Genomic DNA, 20,472 nt, shown 5'->3' on the forward strand with positions numbered 1-20,472 from the left:
GGGAGGTACATCCATTCCATTCCATTTGACACCACAGATACATTCCCATCATATTGATTGATTAGGATTCAAAATAACTCTATTTACCAAGGTATCTGTAACAACTCAAAGGACAATTTGTCAAGCTCCAGTACACCTTTATTTTTAGTGTCACACCAAGCATATGCTCTGTCAAAATGACATGACATGCCTTAAAATTGGGCCATTATCTGTTGAAGTAAATCTTGACAGAAACTCTCAGCGGCCTTCTTCCTTTCTCGAGAGGAAATTGCCTCCTTTTCCGCGGTTTTGTTGCCCGTGTGGTCAATTACCTTGGTCTGTAATCTCTGGGCCCAGGAATAACTTGGAGTCTTGAGGCATTTGGATTTTGCAAACCAGGTTTATTGCAATTGTTAGTCAAATACAAATGATGGTTACAATTTACAATTTCAGCATTTAGCAAACGCTCTTCATCCAGAGCGACTTACAGTAAACAAGGTAAACACATACATACATCAAATGCAGAGAGACATTGTAGTGCCTCGATAATCTAGTATCATAGGTAAACCGATTGCCTCGTCACTCAAGGGGCCTTCTGGTCGATCTACAGTCTACACGGTCACAACTTTTTTCTGTTCTGGCCCCACAGTGGTGGAATGAACTCCCCACTGATGTCAGGACAGCAGAATCACCCCCAATCTTTCGCCGCAGGCTGAAAACCCACCTCTTCAGGAAACACTACCCTTCCTCTTCGCCTTGCCTACTTGTTGTTAACTAGTTGTACAAACTCTTGCTTTGTTGTAATTTTTTTATTGGATCTTGTTTAGTCGATACACTTATTTGTTTTAGCTCTTGCTCATTTGATTTTGCTATTTGTCTCATCTGTTCAAGAAAGTAGGTAGCTGATTTATTGCACTTTTACCTTAGCGCTAGGTATACTCTTGGTTGCTTGTTTTAGCAGAAAATGCACTTAAGACTTCTGGTGATTAGTAGTTTTGTTTCCCTACCTATGTTGAATGCACTTATTGTAAGTCGCTTTGGATAAAAGCGTCTGCTAAATGACTGTAATGTAATGTAATGTAAAAAACAGTTTAAATTCTGAACACCAAGTTCTAGCATACAGTATTTATAAATATCTTACTTACTTACTTATGCTCTTCGCCCCCTATCGGGCATAAGGTATCGATAATGTTCCTCCACTTATCACGGTCTTTGGCAACCAGTTGTGCCTAGCCCCATTAGAGACCCATCTCCAGCAGCTCAGCCTTGACAGTTCTGCACCAGGTGATCTTATGTTGGCCTCGTTTCCTTTTCCCCGGTGGTGTCCATCCTTTTCCCCGGTGGTGTCGAAAGCGGATCCCCACTTTAGGGATCCGCTCTGGGGGCATTCGAAGTACGTGTCCAAGCTATCTTAGACGACAGTGTTTAACTTCTATGATCATGTCTCGGCAGCCATACAGTCTTCATGTAGAGGTCCTTGTTTATAAATGTATAACTATGTGCTTCATCAATATACCTATATCCTGTCCATTGTTCTCACCACTCCCTGGAGGGTCATTAACCACTTAAACCCTCCATTCTTAGCAAAACGGACTTGAGTTAAACTGTACTTTTTCAGTCTACACCAAATCTCTTTGCGCCGCTTATTTTTGGCGAGCATTTTGTTCATACAGTAGATGACAATATGTTACCTCTTACATGATCTACCTCTCAAATTCATCCCCGCCCCCACACATATAGGAGTACCCTTTTTCCATCAACTTTGAAAAAGGGTATCATGATTGCCAATTGTTAGTGAATACATATTGATATTTTTAATATGAGCACAGAGGTTATATTATCAACATATTATGTAATCACACGTTTCTGTGGATTACATTACATTACATTACAGTCATTTAGCAGACGCTTTTATCCAAAGCGACTTACAATAAGTGCATTCAACATAGTTAGGGAACGAAACTACTAATCACACTGAAGTATTAAGTGCATTCTCTTCTAAAACAAGCAACTAAGAATATACCTAGCGGTAAGGTAAAAGTGCAATATATCAGCTACCTACTTTCATAAACAGATGAGACAAAATAGGAAAATCAGACAAAATAGGAAAAACAAATAAGTGTATCGAATAACCAAGATCCAGTAAAACAATAAAACAATAAAACAAAAAGATGGGCACTGACACTGCTGTCCTGACATCAGTGGGGAGTTCATTCCACCACTGTGGGGCCAGAACAGAAAAAAGCTATGACCGTGTAGATCGGCCAGAAGGAGCACTGAGCGACGAGGCAACCAGTCGCCCCGAGGCGGCAGATCGAAGTGGTCGGGCAGGGGTGTAAGCATCGACCATAGCCCGGAGGTAAGAAGGAGCTGTTCCTTTCACTGCCCTATAGGCTAGCACCAGGGTTTTAAACTGGATGCGAGCTGCTATGGGGAGCCAGTGTAGAGAACGGAGAAGGATAGTTGTGAGGGAGTACTTGGGGCGGTTGAACACCAGACGAGCCGCAGCTTTCTGAACAAGCTCCAGAGGTCTGATGGCAGATGCCGGAGCACCAGCAATTTGATGCCACTACGCATCTTACTTATAAAATAAAAATTGAAAGTGCCTGAATTACAGAATGTGAGTGCTGGCATCATGGTTAATGATAAATGCCCATTCTGCTCCTGCCATCCGTCCTCTTTTATCCCTACAGGAGACATAATGGTATCTTGATTACTGTGTCCCGTCATAAGTGTTGATTTACATGTTATCAGTTCCCAAGATAAGGTATTTCAACAGAAGTTAAGTTGTGAGCATGTTTGCTAGTGAATGTAATTTCCCACAGGGGAAATTCAGTGACCACAGTAGTTAGAGTACAGAGACAGGGTTAAAGAAGTACAGTACTTGGGGTGACAGGGTTTTTTCAGTTGCAGCCCCCCCACTGGAACCCACTCCCACCTCACATCAAAGCCACCCCCACTCTTGCTGTGTTCAAAGCCTCCCTCAAAACCCACCTTTTCAGACTTGCTTTCCCTGCCTAACCCAAACCAAATCTCCCTTTCTTCTTCTTAGTCTTAGCTTATTGTTTTTAGCCTTTTAAGTTTTTATTTTTTGCTCCTAATAAAATAGTTTTTAAGCCGTTTTGTAAAGCGACTTTGGGTACTAAGAAGCGCTATATAAGTCTGATGTATTATTATTATTATAGTAGACCCAGCTAAGAGTAGTGACACAATAGCTTTGAGTCAGAAAAGAAGAAACAACAACACAAAATCAGCAATGAACGATATACGACAGCATATTCCCAATACAGTATCCTCATCTTGCACTATGCAGAAACACTTACATTCAATCATAATGTTGTTACGGTATCAGCAGAATACAATGATAATCAATACAGTGCCAACAGTATTATCAGTACAATAACCGCCTACATGTAAAGATCTTTGTGTCCACAGCTGTGGGCCTCGTTCTTGCAGCTGTCTGAGTTATTGTCGTTTATTTATTTTCTGCAGTAATACAGTATGTAGTGTATTTAATATGGAGTTATTTATTTTGTATTTCTCGTGTAGTTATTTCAATGTAGTTGTTCAAACATACAGTATATTATATGGGAAAGACTGGAGACTGCAATTAAATCTGGTTGGGTAATAAGTGCAGGACAATAATAATAATAATAATAATAAACTTTATTTGTATAGCACCTTTCATGACATGAAATGCAGCGCAAAGTGCTTTACAGAGCAAGAATACAGTTACAGTTACAACCAATTTAACAATAAAGCAAACAAAAAATAAAATAAAATAAAAGCAAAAGCATAAAACATTAAAATAGGCAATACAGTGAGGACTTAAAAATCAACCAAAGAGTCAGCTAAAAGCAAGAGTGAAGAAATAGGTCTTGAGCTGTGCTTTAAAGCTATCGACAGAGGCTGCCTGTTTTAGGTGTAATGGGAGTTTATTCCACACTGTTGGTCCGTAAAAGCAGAATGCTGCTTCACCGTATTTTTTATATGTCATTTTAGGCACCTCGAGTAGGTCAGCACTTGAAGACCTGAGGGTCCGGTTTGGAACATGTCTCTCTAGGCAGTCATAGAGGTAGGAAGGTGCCAGACCATTTAGAGCTTTATAAACTATTAAAAGAATTTTAAAATCAATCCTAAAAACAACCGGGAGCCAGTGTAGTGAAGCTAGAACTGGAGTGATATGTTCTCTCATTCTAGTTTTAGTTAAAATTCTGGCTGCCGCATTTTGAACAAGTTGTAATCTGTCAGTTGTTTTCTTAGGCAGGCCAGAGTAGAGTGCATTGCAGTAATCAAGCCGAGAGAAAACAAAAGCGTGGATCAGCGTTTTTGCGTTGTCTAACGACAGATAGTCTCTAATTCGCGCAATATTTCTAAGATGAAAGAAAGCAATCTTGGTGACATGATTAATGTGTGCATTAAAATTCAATTCAGAGTCGATAATAACCCCCAGGTTCTTTACTGTGGTGTTACTTTCTACAGCCAGGTTACCAAGTCTACTTATTATTGATTCTCTCTGCTCACTGGAGCCAATTATGAGAATTTCTGTTTTATCCTCATTTAGCTTAAGAAAGTTCTCACTCATCCAGCATTTTATACTGGACAGACAGGTCAACAATGGGTCTAGAGCGCAGGGGTCGTCTGGAGCTACCGAAAGATACAGCTGGGTATCATCAGCATAGAAATGGAAGTTCACTCCGTGATCGGCGATGAGTTCTCCCAGTGGTAGTATATACAGGGAGAACAATAAGGGACCCAGAATTGAGCCCTGTGGAATACCAGAACAGATGTCATGTTTGTCTGAGTCAAAATTAGCTAGGCTGACAAAATAGCTTCTGCCTGTTAGGTAAGAGTAAAACCAAGACAAGGCTGTGCCTGACAAACCAATCCAGTACTCCATGCGTTGTAGTAGAATTTTGTGATCAATCGTGTCAAAAGCAGCGGTTAAGTCAAGGAGTAGGAGAACAGATATATTTTTGTTGTCAGCGGACACCCTAAGATCATTAATTACTTTTACAAGTGCTGTTTCTGTGCTATGACCTTTCCTGAAGCCAGATTGGAATTTGTTATGAACCTTATTGTTCTGTAGGAACACATCCAGTTGATGAAAGATAGTTTTTTCTAAGACCTTTCCCAGAAATGGCAGATTAGAGATTGGTCTATAATTACCCAGCACCAATGGATCAAGGTTGTGTTTCTTGAGTAACGGCCTGACTACAGCCGTTTTCAGTGAGTCTGGAAAGACGCCTGAAAGTAGAGAGCTGTTTACAATTCTTAGGATATCTCCAATCACGCTGTCTAAAACCTCTTTGAGAAACGGGGTGGGTATTGCATCCAGTGAACAAGATGATGATGTCATCTGTGATATAGTTTTACGGAGTTCCTCTTCATTAATTGTGCAGAAAGATATTAGACTTCCTCTGGAGTGATCTACGTTTTTGCACCATGCACCATTTGCAGCATTTGCAGTGCTAACAGCAGCATTCATAATACCAGCTCGAATGCTAAAAATTTTGTTTGCAAAAAAGGACGCAAACTCATCACACTTAGCTTTAGAAGCAGGGAGCGACTCCTTGTAAGCCTGGGGGGGGTTTAAGAGATGTTCAATGGTAGAGAATAAGACTCTGGCATTTTGCTTGTTGTCATTGATAATGCCTGAAAAATATGCTTGCCTTGCCAAGCGCAGTGCTTTGTTATAGGCCACTGTTGACTTCTTAAAAATCTCTAGGTGGACAGTGAGTTTGTTTTTTCTCCAAATTCGCTCAGCTCTACGACATTCTTTCTTGAGTGAGCGCATGTGCTCGTTGATCCAGGGTGTTACTCTAGAATTAAGTTTCTTTTTAGTTTTCATAGGAGCCACTATGTCGAGAGCTGACTCTAATTTGATATTAAAATGTTGAACCATATCATTCACTGAGGGAGCATCAAGTAGGGGGGGCACCTGCACACACGCCAGATGACGAGGAAACTCGTTTGCTGCAGATGAGCTAAAAAAAACGTTTTTTTATAGTATATTCTGTATTGTTTTTCCTTAGATCAAAGACAGTTAAAACACAATAAATAGTGGTCTGTTAGTTCGGGCTTATCAATAATACTGTCAACAGTGATATTCAAACCTTTAGTGATCACCAAGTCCAGGGTGTGGCCATGTTTATGTGTTGGCCCAACAACATGTTGAATAAAGTCAAAATTGTGCAGTAACTGTAGGAAACCCATAGCCACAACATCTGAAACAATGTCAACATACAAATTAGCATCTCCAGTAATCAGAGTTCTGTCATAATTAGTGGAACAGATAGATAAAAGTTCTGATATTTCTGTTAGAAATAAGGCTTTGCTGCACTTTGGAGGTCGATACATACTAATCATAAGCACAGACGATTGACTCTCCAATATGGTGGCCTGGTATTCAAATGATTTAAAACTGCCAAGGTTTGTCAGAGGTTTGAATTTTAAAGTGTCAGAAAAGATATTCACCAGACCACCTCCTTTTTTTCCCTCACGTCCTGAGTGAATGAAACTGTACTTTGGTGGGCATGCTGCAGATAAGAGCACCGCTCCATCAGAACCAAGCCAGGTTTCTGTTAGAAAGATAATATCTAGTTTCTCTTTACAGATGATATCATTTACAGAGGAAGACTTGTGATTAAGTGACCTGATGTTAAGTAGGGCCAATGAGTTAATCAATACAGTATCCTCATCTTGCACTATGCAGAAACACTTACATTCAATCATAATGTTGTTACGGTATCAGCAGAATACAATGATAATCAATACAGTGCCAACAGTATTATCAGTACAATAACCGCCTACATGTAAAGATCTTTGTGTCCACAGCTGTGGGCCTCGTCCTTGCAGCTGTCTGAGTTATTGTCGTTTATTTATTTTCTGCAGTAATACAGTATGTAGTGTATTTAATATGGAGTTATTTATTTTGTACTTCTCGTGTAGTTATTTCAATGTAGTTGTTCAAACATACAGTATATTATATGGGAAAGACTGGAGACTGCAATTAAATCTGGTTGGGTAATAAGTGCAGGACAATGAGTTAATCAATACACGTGCACTCACATGTACATGCATGCGTTACATACATGCAAAGTCATCATCGTCCAGTCCATACAATAACAAGTTAATGGTACTAACTGTCAAGAAGTGACTATGTGAACAACATACATCATGACCTCATAAAGCATTATAAATATTGGTGGCTCAGCGTCCCACCACAGTTTCATTGTTGGTCCCAGAATAGGGACACTACTAGGGTTCAAGTTAATTATGGGCTGTTAATAAATCTGGCATTTGTGAGGCACAGCCATTACTTAATGCACTGGACCAGATCTAATTGATTATATTTAGGATCAAAGACAGAACACTACTCAAACACACTCATGGTTATAATTCAAATTATGATGATTAAATTATAACTTGAATGCAATAAAATTGATAATCAAACACATTATTATATGATGTATAAGGAGGAGTATATATACCTTAAAGCAGCACTACTGTATGTCACTTTTTTAAAATGTATAAAATGCAATTTTGTCCAATCTGTATGGTAGAGTATGTTAATACAATATAACTTATACAATTGGGTTGGTTGTATTTTGTCTCCATGCTCTTCATATTGAGACATTTAGATCGTGTCAAAGGTCATGTCTCACCTAGACACAGGATCTGAGACGAATTTTGACCTGATGGTCAAGATCAATCACTCAGTCACACATGTTTGCTGGAAGCATTGTCAGATCAGACAGACAGACACACTCACATGCACACGCACGCACACGCACACGCACACACACAGGAATGTTTAAGGGCATCGAGCCGCTCTGGTACCAGGGAAGATCAGTCCCTACAATGTCTTTGTTTGACTTTTTTACTGTGCGTTTGGGCTGGGGAAGGTGTTTCTGAAAGGTCTCTAGAGAAGTGTGATCACAAGTGATGTCAGCGTGTTGGATCGGGACCAGACAGAGTTTTTCACAGACAAAGACAAACCTCATTAGTGTGAGCATAAGTTATGGTCCTTTGAGTGGTTACAGATACCTCGTTATCTATTGATTGATGGCTAGTCAAGCAATAGCTGTGACAATCTGTCACCTCCTACGTCCACTCCCAAATTCATCCCCACCCCTTTGCATCCTATACAGTCAGTATGTATACCCTTTTTCCAACTTTGTACATTTCAACGACCGATGGCTTCTTCAATATTCTGTTTGCGCTTGCTTTTTTTATTTATGGAAATGATTTTATTTTATTTATGAAACGCTTTTGAAAAATGTTGAAATAGTTTTTAAAAAAACTTTAGAAATAATACAAGCTCTAATATATATATATATATATATATATATATATATATATATATATATATATATATATATATATATATATGTGTATATATCATTTTTTGATGTAGAAAAAAGGGGATATTTACTCGCAACCCATAAAAATGTGTCCGCAACCCAAACATGGGTCCCGACCCACTGTTTGGGGAACAGTGATCTATGGAGTACGAGGAGAGCACGGTTGACAGAGATGCCAACCGTGAGTGTCGAACAATCAGAATGCCCCAGGGAGCTGTTTATTCCTGATGCTCTTCACAGCTTTTATGCTCATTTTGTGGATTTCAACACTGGCTCTCAACAAAATGGCTCAAATGTCTATCAGCTGCAAACAGCACTACACTATTATCACTGTAGCATTATTTAGTCGATATGCACGCTTACTTGGTGAGTCACCGGGGCATCCCAAGGTCACTACTGAGTTATTTAATATTTACAAATGTACAACCCTGCCTCCTCAGTTAAAAAGCGTGTGCGTGTGTGCGTGCACAATGACAAAATACACATATTCATGCATCACGTTCACAAATCAAACTTTAGTTCATGAAAAGTTCAGAAAGAGATCTCCGTTATGAAATTACTTTTAGGAAGTTTGAAAATTCCTGATCAGTAATCAACATCTTTTTGAGATTCACCGTACAATAGTTATTTTTATACAATTTGTAGTACACTGTCGTATCTGATTACACATTATTATGTTATTGCACATTAGTGCACACACTCTGTCTGGAGCCAATACAGGCCATGAAGTACATTAAGTACATTTCAGCCAGGGTAGGACTTTGTGACAGGTACGATTAATGGCTGGACCAGACTCACTTACAAACATCTGGAGTTCATCCAACTCCCGCCGTAACATTCCCCTTTTTCCCTCCTATACATGGACATGTTTAAGTTAGATGCATAACACACACACACACACACACACACACACACACACACACACACACACACACACACACACACACACACACACACACACACACCAGAGCCATTGTGGGTGTTTTTTTACTCCGAGAGCGAGAGGGTACTAAAAAGAATTCCCTCAGAGACAGTCTGCAGTAACAGCCATTACAGGGACCCAGATTGGTATGTTTGTTAGAGGCTATGGGTTTCCGAGGCTAGTTAGAGGCAGACCTATACAGCTTATACATTAAAATCAAACAGATGCAGCCTTATAGCAACAATATATACTTTATATAAGTTTGACTTTTTCCCCATTAAGAAAAACAACAGAACTTGAAGAGAGGAAATAAAAATGCAGGGAAAAAAACATCATCATCAGCATTAATCTGAGTTCCCAGAAGTTTTCGCCAGCTCTCGCATACAAACGGGAGGGGCGAGGAACTTCTGGGCCAGAGCCCTGGTATTTGTGGGCGGGATGTAACTTACGCTCAGAATCTGAGCGGACACGCCTCTTACCGGTCTGAGAGCTGTGCAACTCGTCTAAAAAGTCAGATGAGAGGCAAACAGCAGTACACAACAATGGCGGCCGCAATTTCTCAAGGGGAAATTGCTTCCCGTCGCTCCTATTTACATGCAACACCCACTGCATGTGGATCCCGCCCCCTCTTCTTCATTGGCTGTTGATTTGAATCAGAACGCAGTGGCCGCGCCCCTGCTGTCCAGGCTTTCAGCCGAAGCCTCCCAGACTACATCAGCATAGGTAACATGGAGCCATAAAAAAGTTTGAGAACCCCTGCCTTAAGTGATGAAACTCTAACACATCACACCCATTCTCCGTTCACTCCTCTGGCTTCCCATCTTCTCTTCCTTCTTCTTAAAGTTTAAAGGATGGTGTCAGGGTATTCCACATTTTGGTGGCAGAGCACTAGAATGAGAAATTTTCCATGTTTGTTCTAAATTTGATATACCAGATCATGGTCCCTCTCTCTGGTGTTGTGGCTGTGGGTGTCACACACTTTGGAGAAGCACTTTGCATTACATTGTGGAATAATTTGTAACATTTTGGAAAATGATTGAACCCCCCTATGGGGTCCCTTGCATATTATTATTAGGGGGGGGGGGGGGGGGGTGAAATGCCAGCCCCCCTTTTTATCTGATAAGTTGAGCCTCTTGGAAGTTCAGCTTCACCCAGTTGATGGCTGCTCAGATGGTCATGGTGAGCACACAGGGAGGAGATGTTAGAGATTAAGAGTCTTGCTCAGGGACACCTTGAGGCGTAGACATAGGTGGGCCAGGAGGCGACCTTTGTGAACAGAATTGTTTCTCTCAGTCTACACTACAGTTATGATACAGGAACACACAAACATACTTCTGTTGAAGAGTCATAGCAGAAAAGCTTCAGTGACCTGCAAGAGAAAAAATACTGTGTGACACAAAAAGTCAGTTCACATTCTGATTTATTGAGAGAGAAATACAGTACATTTGACACCTGAGACCAGAGCTGCCAAGTCTCACCCTTTGAGAGTGAGAGTCACGCAATTTAACCTTTTCTCACACCTCACGCCACACTTGCCATTTCTCACGCCTCCCCCCATCTCACAGCCAAAAAAAAAAAAAAAGAGCAAACAGTTGCCTCTGATTGGTCTAAACCAATCAGAGGCAGCTTAAGGCGGGTCATAGCGTCTCTCTAGCCAATAAGAAGGATTTAAGGAAGCACAACACTTTGGCGGAGAAATGAAAACAGTACACAACGTGAAACGCCGACCGACGCAGCGCCTCAACAATGCCGTGACTGATTCAGTGAATCTGAAGCGGGAGGTCAAACGGTAGGTAATTTAACCACCTCCTTTTTACAAACGCATGATCTTTACAAAACATTTCATTTTGATGAAATGGTGGGTCTGACTACATACTTAAAACGTTACACAGGCTGCTGGTGAGCAGCATATGTTGCTGGTGGGTTTAACAACCGTGACTAGCAAATCACTGGTTCTCAACCTGTGTGTCGGGACCCACAAGGCCCAGGGGGGTCCCCACGTATTTTTTTTGTTTGGGGCGGGGGGGGGGGGGTCCCCAGATGACAGTAAAGTGACCATTTTTTAAAAAGAGCTTTTTTAATACCAAAAAAAAGAAGAAATGAAAGGAGAAATATCATCACTGCATCAAAAGTAATCAACAAACAATACTATAGAAAATTGTAAGAGGCCACATTTGTGAAAATAGCTGATCTACAAGCTCGCAATGCAAAGCGTTGTGAGCTTGTAGATCTGCTATTTTCCACAATATTTAGGCTCTATGCACAGCAGCCAAATTGGGAATGAATTGGGCCCCTTCCTTACTTCCTTCACAGGTGTTATCAATGATACTAATTAAGGCTCTGTTCCATTTAGTGTGGTATGTGGTTGTCTTATTTTCAAGGACCCCCATAACTCTTGAGTGTACAAATGGAACCAATGGACCCGTAAGGATCCATTTGGTTCCATTTGTACACTCTCAGAGTTACACACCCACCATAAGGGGCCATTTGGGAACCAAAATGGAGTGTTTCTAGTGAGCCAACATGCACCCTGATCAGAATGGAACAGAGCCTTCATTAGTATCGTTGGTAACACCTGTGAAGGAAGTAAGAAGAGGCCCAAATTCTTTCCAATATGGCTGCTGTGCATAGAGCCTCCTGGGGGACCCCCTTGTCAGGGTGGTTTTCTTTTGTGGGTGTAGCGGCCTGAAGAGGTTGAGAAGAACCACTGAGTTAAATCATGTATTTGTGTGTGAGCAAATGGATACTTACTATGAGCTAAGGGAATTTACAGCACTGTACCCGTGCTGTTTGCATTTCTGTCTAATAAAATATGAAGTCAAGCAAACAATAACATGTAGCTATTTGAGACCGGATCATTCATTCCTTAACTGTACGCTTTGGTTTCTGTCTGTTTGTTAGTTTGAAAGTCTGACAGATGTCGCAGTCCGGTAAAAAGAAGAAGCAGAGAGATCTGCTTTCATTCTGGGCAGGAAAGGGTCAACCACCCCCTGCCAAACTTGCCAGGTCAGAGGAGGCGTTAGATCTCTCAGTGACTGACAGAGTGGAGGAGGCTTTGGATCTCACAGTGACTGACAGAGTGGATGAACATGAGAGTCCAGAGGGCACAGAGAATGAGAATGCAGAGGAGACGGAAGATGATGATATAGAGGAGATTGAGGCTCCAGAGGATGAGAATGCAGAGGAGACAGAAGATGATGATATAGAGGAGATTGAGGCTCCAGATGATGAGAATGCAGAGGAGACAGAAGAAGAAGATGATGATGATGATGTTGTAGAGGAGATTGAGGACACAGAGAATGAGAATGCGACAGAAGAGCCAGCAGAGGAAACTGTGGAGATAAATAATAATAAGGTACAAACAGGGAAAAAGCCGAGGGCTAAGAGTGGAGCGGCCACCTACAGGTGCACTTTCAAAAAGGAGTGGACAGTACAATGGCCATTCATCACTCTAGGCACCACCACCTCTTACTATTGGTGCTCTACATGCAGACATGAGAACAGCTGTGCCCATCAAGGAAAGGCAGATGTCATCAGGCATATAAAAAGCAAAGGGCATCATGCCAAAGACCAGGCACTAAAGTCAACAACCACGATTGCACCTTATTATGCCCCAGTCTCTGTTGGTGGCATGACAGCACAAGAAGCCAAGGTGTGTGTGTGTGTGTGTGTGTGTGTGTGTGTGTGTGTGTGTGTGTGTGTGTGTGTGTGTGTGTGTGTGTGTGTGTGTGTGTGTGTGTGTGTGTGTGTGTGTGTGTGTGTGTGTGTGTGTGTGTGTGTGTGTGTGTGTGTGTGTGTGTGTGTGTGTGTGTATATATATATATATATATATATATATATATATATATATAATTCTGAACAGTGGCAGTAGCTGAATTGTACTTGTAGGTTATATCAGCATAAATAATAGTAAATGAAAGAAACTGTCACAAATGCCTTGTCTGTTCATTTGGACTGTTTTTATTTGTTTATTGTATGTAGTTGTGTTTTTCGAGGGACCTTGAGTCCGCAATAAATCCATTTATTCAGTCCAAAAACACTTGAATGTTTTACATGATTTGCTCTTTGATTACCCCCTTTCTGTTGCAGACAAGGAGAGCTGAGGTAAAGGTGGCAGTGTCAATGGTCGAACACAATGTGCCATTTGCAGTAGCAGATCACTTCAGCCCATTGCTAAAAGAATGCTTCAAAGATTCCCCTACTGCACAGAACTACAAGTGCGCCCGCACAAAAACATCGTGCATAATAAATGAAGCAGTGGCCCCACACTTCAGAAAGGAACTGGTCACGAAGATGAGGACCAATCCTTTCACATTGATCACAGATGGATCAAATGATACAGGTCATTACATTTTCCACACTTTCTAGCCCCCATTTTTAGATATAATATTACACACACACACACACACACACACACACACACACACACACACACACACACACACACACACACACTCTCAGTCAGTCAGTCTGATGTGTACCTTAATCTGACATATTATATGTACCATATCGTTGCAGGAAGAGAGAAGATGAACCCACTCACTGTGCGGGTATATGACAGTGACACCAGTAAAGTCATCCACAGGTTCCTGGATATGTGTCCCACCAGTGGGCCAAGCTGCGGCACAGCTGAAGTGATATATCAGAAGATGGACGAGGCCTTGCAAAAAAACGCCATACCATGGAGAAACTGTGTGAGTCTGTCTGTTGATAATGCACCTGTCAATACAGGAGCAAGAAATTCCATCGCATCCAGAATTCTTAAAGAACATGGCAGCATCTACATCCATGGGTGCCCCTGTCACATCATCCACAACACTGCCAAACAGGCTGGCCTGGGCTTTTTGGAGGTGAGTTGAATCATATATGCTTTATATGATCTACCGTATCCGTTATGTCTAATGTCAAGTCTAACTGGCTGTTTGTTATGCTGTGTTATCATGAATCTATGACAAAATGTCATGTGATTATAAATCATGGGTTGCAGGTGTGTGGATTTGATCCAGAGGATCTGACTGTGGATGTGGGACTCTGGTTTAAAGGAAGCACCAATCGGAAGGGTTACCTGACAGGTATGTGCAGTCCAAATGAAATGCAGAAGAGTTACCGTAGATTAAATTGAAATTAAGATGTTCCATTCTTGTCATAGAATTCTGTGAACTCCATGGAAGCGAGTATATGGAAATACTTATGCACATTTCCATTCGATGGTTGAGCCTCGAGAGGTGTTTGACTCGTATCCTGCAGCAGTATGAGCCATTGGTCAGCTACTTCAAGTCATCAAGTAGGCATCATATTTCAATGACTCAAATGAACGATTATTATAACAGACTAAATGTAAGTAGTATGCACAACCTGTGTTTTTTTTGTATTCACAGATGAGAAACAACCAAGGTTCAGGAGGCTGTTGGCAGCATTCTCTAACCCGATGACAGAGGTGTACCTGCTCTTCTATCAAGCAACGTTGCCAGTCTTCTGCACCTTCAACCTCCTCCTCCAGAGAGAGAAGTCCTCCATCTTCCTTCTACATGATGAGGTAAATTGGGAAGGTATTCTAGTATACAGTATGCTAGTAATAATGTACTAAGTTTGTTCTTTTTTCATTAGCACTCTACTTCTAGGTTAAATTTGTCTAAATCTTTTCTGAAATACAAATTTGTAGATACGGAGTTTCATCCGCAAGTTGCTCTCGAAGTTTCTGAAGCCCGCAGCACTGCAGCACCAGGAATTGCATGAAATCCTCTATAAGGACCCATCAAACCAACTGCCAGGTAATTCTCCAAGTTTCACATCAGCAGATTCACATACACTATTCACTCACTGAGCTCACTCACATAATACTATTTGTTAGAAGGCTGCTTGTGCAGACAAGGTATGAGGATAATGTCATCTCATCTATCACACATATAGGACCACAATGGAAACGAGTCCACAGGACTTTATATTATCCTTTTAGCCCAAATGTGTGACTGTACCTTGTGCTGTTTGCATTTCTGTCTAATAAAGTATTCAATCAATCAATCAATCAATCAATCAATCAATCAATCACTAATGTGATGATGATACTTAAAGGGGTGCTTTCAAGTTAGCTGTTGTGGATGATTCCTAAAGTGACTCAACACCGGTCTTATTCCCAGTCTCATACTGACATGGTGGGTTGGTGTTGGTGGAATGAGAACCTATTGCATCAATCTTACTCCAGAATCCCATACAGCACCTTAATGACCTCTGAAGTTGTTGTTTTATTGTGTCTCTCGTAGGAGAAAAGCTGGCAATCGGCTTCACTACTCGAGCAACACTCAACAGGTTCCTTGATGCAGGAGACATTACACCACAGCAAGTGCAGAGGTTCCAGCAGGCAGCAGTGGAGTTTCTGGTGAGGGCTGTGGAGTATGCCATGAAGAAACTCCCCATGAGAGAGCCCCTGCTAAAACATGCCATGTTTCTGGATGTCCAGCAGAGGGTAGAGTGTGGCGTGGAAGACGCCATGTACTTTGTCGACAGGTTAGTTGGGGTGTCAAGTACATTTATCTACAGTATAGTGCCAAATCATTGTTATCTCAATATGCTTAGTAAGTAGAGCAGGTTAAAGACCAGACCACATTTTCTAAATGGATTGTAAAGTTTGATGACCACATCTGAAAAGCAACCCCTGTTTCAGCTACATTACTTTACCAGATCAGTGCACATTGTGTTCTTTTTAGGTTTCCTGAACTTCTCCCATACAACAGACCTGAAGAGCGTGATGAACTGACTGAGGAGTTTCTGGACTACCAGTCCATGGACATTGCCATGTCCGAAGACCCAGCCACGTTTGACATTGAGAGCTTTTGGGGGAGCATGGCATCAATGAAGAATAAGGTAAGAATTATTCTGCACCCTTTAAAATACCCATTGACGTAATCAACTTAATTCTATACAAAAATACTTGAGAGTAATTAGGCTTCCTATGTACATTTTCCAAAGGTGACCGGTATGAGCAGATTTGGAAGGCTCTCTCGTATTGCTAAGTTGGTGTTGGTACTTCCACATTCAAATGCTGATGCTGAACGAGTGTTCTCTGTGGTGGGACTAAACAAAACCAAAACCCGAAACAGTTTGGCTCTTGAGGGAACGCTATCATCCATCATGACTGTGAAGATGTCAAACCTTGAGCCACGGTGTTTCAAATGGGAGCCCCCTCGCTCTGTCATCAAGGCATCAAAATCTGCCTCAAAAACCTACAACATGAGACATGTCATGTAAACCCTAACACACAAACAAAGACGTGCACTTTATTGTTTTATAATATATAAATATATATTATTCTGGTTCTTTGTTACACGAAAAAAATGCACTAAAGGAAAAGGCTGCTATTGGTTCTTAGAAGGCTGCTATTCTTTGAAGGCTGCTATGTTCTTTATATTGACATTTTATAAATAAACATATTTAATTTGTCAAATATGTTCTTGTTACAATTGTTTTCATTTCTACTTGTGCTGGTCAATTATTCAGGGTTCCTGCACCATTTTGAAAGTAAAATTTAAGACTTTTTAAGACCCTTTTAAGACCTCAACAAATGTAATTTAAGACCCAAATAAATGTCGCAACAATGCCTTCCTATATTGAAATTGGCTAATGGGAGTGCAGGTGTGTGTGTGTGTGTGTGTGTGTGTGTGTGTGTGTGTGTGTGTGTGTCCTACGCCAGTGGTTTTCAAACTTTTTCATGTTAAGGACCCCCAAATTGACACTTATTAGCCCGCAGACCCCCATTTGAAAAGATAAGCCAAGGACCCCATAAGAGAAGATTTTTTACAGCTCTAGCAGTGATTCTCAACTATTTTAATTTCAAGGACCCCCAGTTTGACATGCATTAGGCTACAGACCCCATATGGCATTTATAGTGCTGGGACCCCATATTGTAAAATCAATGTTAATTTAACTCAAGAGTGTACAGGGTTTCCTGCAGGAAAAAAGTTAGGCCCGGTGCTAGGCCAGGGGAGATTTTTTTTGCATTTATTCATTAATTCTGATGGAAAACACGACTACAATATGCTATTGTTAGTCACATTTATTCAACATTGGGTTTGGACACAGGTTTCACTTAGAGCAAAGGTATTATAATATGTTACTCTCTACCTCCCCCTACAGGCTTGTATTATAATATGTTACTCTCTACCTCCCCCCTACAGGCTGGTATTATAATAGGTTACTCTCTACCTCCCCCTACAGGCTGGTATTATAATGTGACTCTTTACCTCCCCCTACAGGCTGGTATTATAATGTGACTATCTACCTCCCCCTACAGGCTGGTATTATAATAGGTTACTCTCTACCTCCCCCTACAGGCTGGTATTATAATGTGACTATCTACCTCCCCCTACAGGCTGGTATTATAATATGTTACTCAATTCAATTCAATTCAATTCTCTACCTCCCCCTACAAGCTGGTATTATAATGTGACTCTTTACCTCCCCCTACAGGCTGGTATTATAATATGTTACTCTCTACCTCCCCCTATATGCTGGTATTATAATAGGTTACTCTCTACCTCCCCCTACAGGCTGGTATTATAATGTGACTCTTTACCTCCCCCTACAGGCTGGTATTATAATGTGACTCTCTACCTCCCCCTACAGGCTGGTATTATAATATGTTACTCTCTACCTCCCCCTACAGGCTGGTAGGGCCTGTAAAAGGCCAATCAAATAAAACGATGATTTTTAAGTCCACGGAAATAATGAATTAACCTGAAGGTTAAGGATGATTTAATTTTAATATAGTACAAGAATAGTGTAACTATCTGTAGAATATAACCAATTTATTTCATAAAATTATGTATTGGGTTATAGCCTATTTGTCTCAATATTTGTCACATTCAGCCCCGGGACTTCACTGACTGTAGGGGTCACATTAATCACATTAGAATCACAGATTAGAGATTTTATGTATTTCCCCCTATTTTCTGTATTTTTCACTATTTAAAATAATATTAACACTTTATAAGCATGAGGGGGCCGACAGGGAGAGCAGCTGGCATGGGGGTGAAGACATCAGTCTTAATGTTAAATTCCTCTAATTCAGCGTTTAAAAGGGCCCTTTTAAAAGGGCCCGTCAAAAATTTTTTTCGCCGCCGCCCTTCGGGCGGCGGCCGAACGCATTAAGACAGTTAAGTCTCACTCCTGCCAATTTCTGGAAGTTGGCAGCCCTGCCTGAGACAGATTCCATTTGCCTGTTTGTGCCTGTCCCTGCCTAATCTCTTAATGTGATGTTCTTAGTAGGAATGTAGGAGCAGGAGGATGGAGAGGACTTAAAAGGTCAAACTCAATTTCCTGTTTAACAAATGTTTTTTTCCTGATTGGGTTTCCTGATTGTCAGCTAACCAATAATCTACAGTAGGGTAACCAGGTGTTCCAGTTTGGCCAGGATTGTCCCGGTTACAAGCTGCGTCTCCCCACAAATATCTCTAAAACACTAATCGCCAGAATTACAATACAATAATAGTTGTTTTCAGTGGTTGCATAGACGTTTATCATGTTCTGTTCATGTATGCTAACCAATCAGAAAACTTGAATAAACGCATTGCGTGTCTGAATTCAACGCTGAGGCTGATGTTTATCAGTCGTGACTCGTTGCATGTTTGCAACACCTATGGTGCGTATACATGTGCACGTGCATGAATGGCCGTGTGCGTGCACATTGACTTAAGGGTCCCGGTTTGAGGGGTGGAATGTTTGGTAACCCTAATCGACAGACATCAATAAGTCAAGTTATTTTGCTCAGCAGCACTGTGTATGTACCAGGTGTGAAAACGCTGCACTTAGCAGGGAACTCACAGCATGCCAATTTCACACCAATTCACTTATTTTCTTATTGTCAATGCAGGTGCAATGAAATGTAATTTGCAAGAGAGATTTTTGAGACACTTTTGTTTCATGCCCCATCTGTCTCTCACTGCCACAGGTATTGGGGGAAACCTAGTCTCCATCCAGTGTAGTCGCATTGCAACTCATTTGCATATGAATTGCATACCAGGGGAGGTGCCTGAGGATCATAGATGCTGCTACAACCCCTGCTGCACTTTCTGTGGCTCAGGTAAATAAATGGCTGTTGATTATAAACAAAGACAAATATAATGAAAATGTCATCGTCTTTTAATTATAATGTTGATTTATTTAGCCCCCACCCCCTTTCACTCAAGAGGCTTTGCCTTTTGCCAGGGTACCATTTAAATACAATTTAATACATAAGAAAATATAAAGGCTAAACAAACAAACTTACCTCACGTCCCTAGGCCCAAGCCATTTAATCTACTCTACTCTGCTCTAATTTAATCTAATCTAATCTAATCTACTGTAATCTAATCTAATCTAACTAGGTCCAAACCATAGATCTGCCCAAGTGTTGTTGCTTTTGGTCATCCCCGGTCAGTTGATCTTCATATACATGATTCACCTGATGCAAGGAGGTCAAACCTTGCCCACCCCTGTCTTCGTTATCTTCTTCTTGTGCGCTGCCCTGATTCAAGTAAGCCAGGCTTGTTTCTCTCTGCACCATTCATTCACCATTAGATCACTGCTGCCTGCTCCATCTCATTCTGTGTCATCTCCAGTAATCCCCTCGCCCCATTCACAGGTCTTTTTCTTGCTCTGTATGGCCGACTGGATGGTCCACTGCCTATGGCGAAGGGGCAAGGACCCCGATAGCTACTCTATCCCATACCTCACAGCCCTGGGGGACCTACTGGGAACTGCTCTCCTCTCGCTTGCCTTTCTCCTACTCTGGAGCATTGGGGACCCAGGCAGCACTTAGCAGCAATGCTTGAACATTACTGTGCACAGTAAAATCAATGTTCTTTTGACATTTTTTACACTCTTAGAGTTAAATGAACACAGAGGATTTTACTGATATATATACAACATTGCCAATTTTTTTTTGTCTAAAATTGGTATTTTCACTGTTATTTTAAAATATGCAGTAATGTAATATTCAGAACTATCTGTATTATTATTATTATTAAAGGTATGCCTGTCATGTCTACTAACCAGTTATATGTGGTGCACTTATTAAAATGTGAGTTCACAAAGGGCTTAAAGCGGGGGTCTTCAACAGGGGGTCCGGGACCCCTATATAGGGGGTCCTCAGAGCTACTATAGGGGGTCCGCCAAATCTTTGTGTGATAGGATTTCGTTTTTTTACATTAACCTCTTGAACCCTTTTCTGAG

At 41.1% G+C, this 20,472-nt stretch overlaps 2 protein-coding genes across 2 annotated transcripts in view; both read left to right on the forward strand.

Annotated features, from left to right (window-relative positions):
- The window catches only part of slc41a2a (solute carrier family 41 member 2a), a gene marked incomplete at its 5' end in the record, with an annotated part of 42,402 nt that extends 22,320 nt beyond the window's left edge, over positions 1-20,082 (forward strand). The window contains 3 exons of the mRNA XM_084059084.1: positions 19,211-19,342; positions 19,626-19,774; positions 19,883-20,082. Of these exons, the coding sequence (XP_083915210.1) occupies positions 19,211-19,342; positions 19,626-19,774; positions 19,883-20,059 (458 nt within the window). The 3' untranslated portion in view covers positions 20,060-20,082. The remainder of the gene's footprint in view (positions 1-19,210; positions 19,343-19,625; positions 19,775-19,882) is intronic.
- Positions 12,185-16,512, forward strand: LOC311047877 (protein FAM200B-like; the record flags this gene model as incomplete). The annotated part of the gene is made up of 10 exons (XM_084060826.1): positions 12,185-12,622; positions 13,357-13,609; positions 13,786-14,117; positions 14,255-14,339; positions 14,417-14,551; positions 14,646-14,803; positions 14,930-15,038; positions 15,528-15,771; positions 15,972-16,128; positions 16,234-16,512. 10 exons carry the CDS (start codon positions 12,185-12,187, stop codon positions 16,510-16,512), a joined length of 2,190 nt encoding a protein of 729 aa, XP_083916952.1.
- Positions 20,083-20,472: the final 390 nt, after the last annotated feature.

This window comes from Gymnoscopelus microlampas (genome assembly GCF_963454915.1).
Source record: "Gymnoscopelus microlampas genome assembly, chromosome: 6".
NCBI lineage: Eukaryota > Metazoa > Chordata > Actinopteri > Myctophiformes > Myctophidae > Gymnoscopelus > Gymnoscopelus microlampas.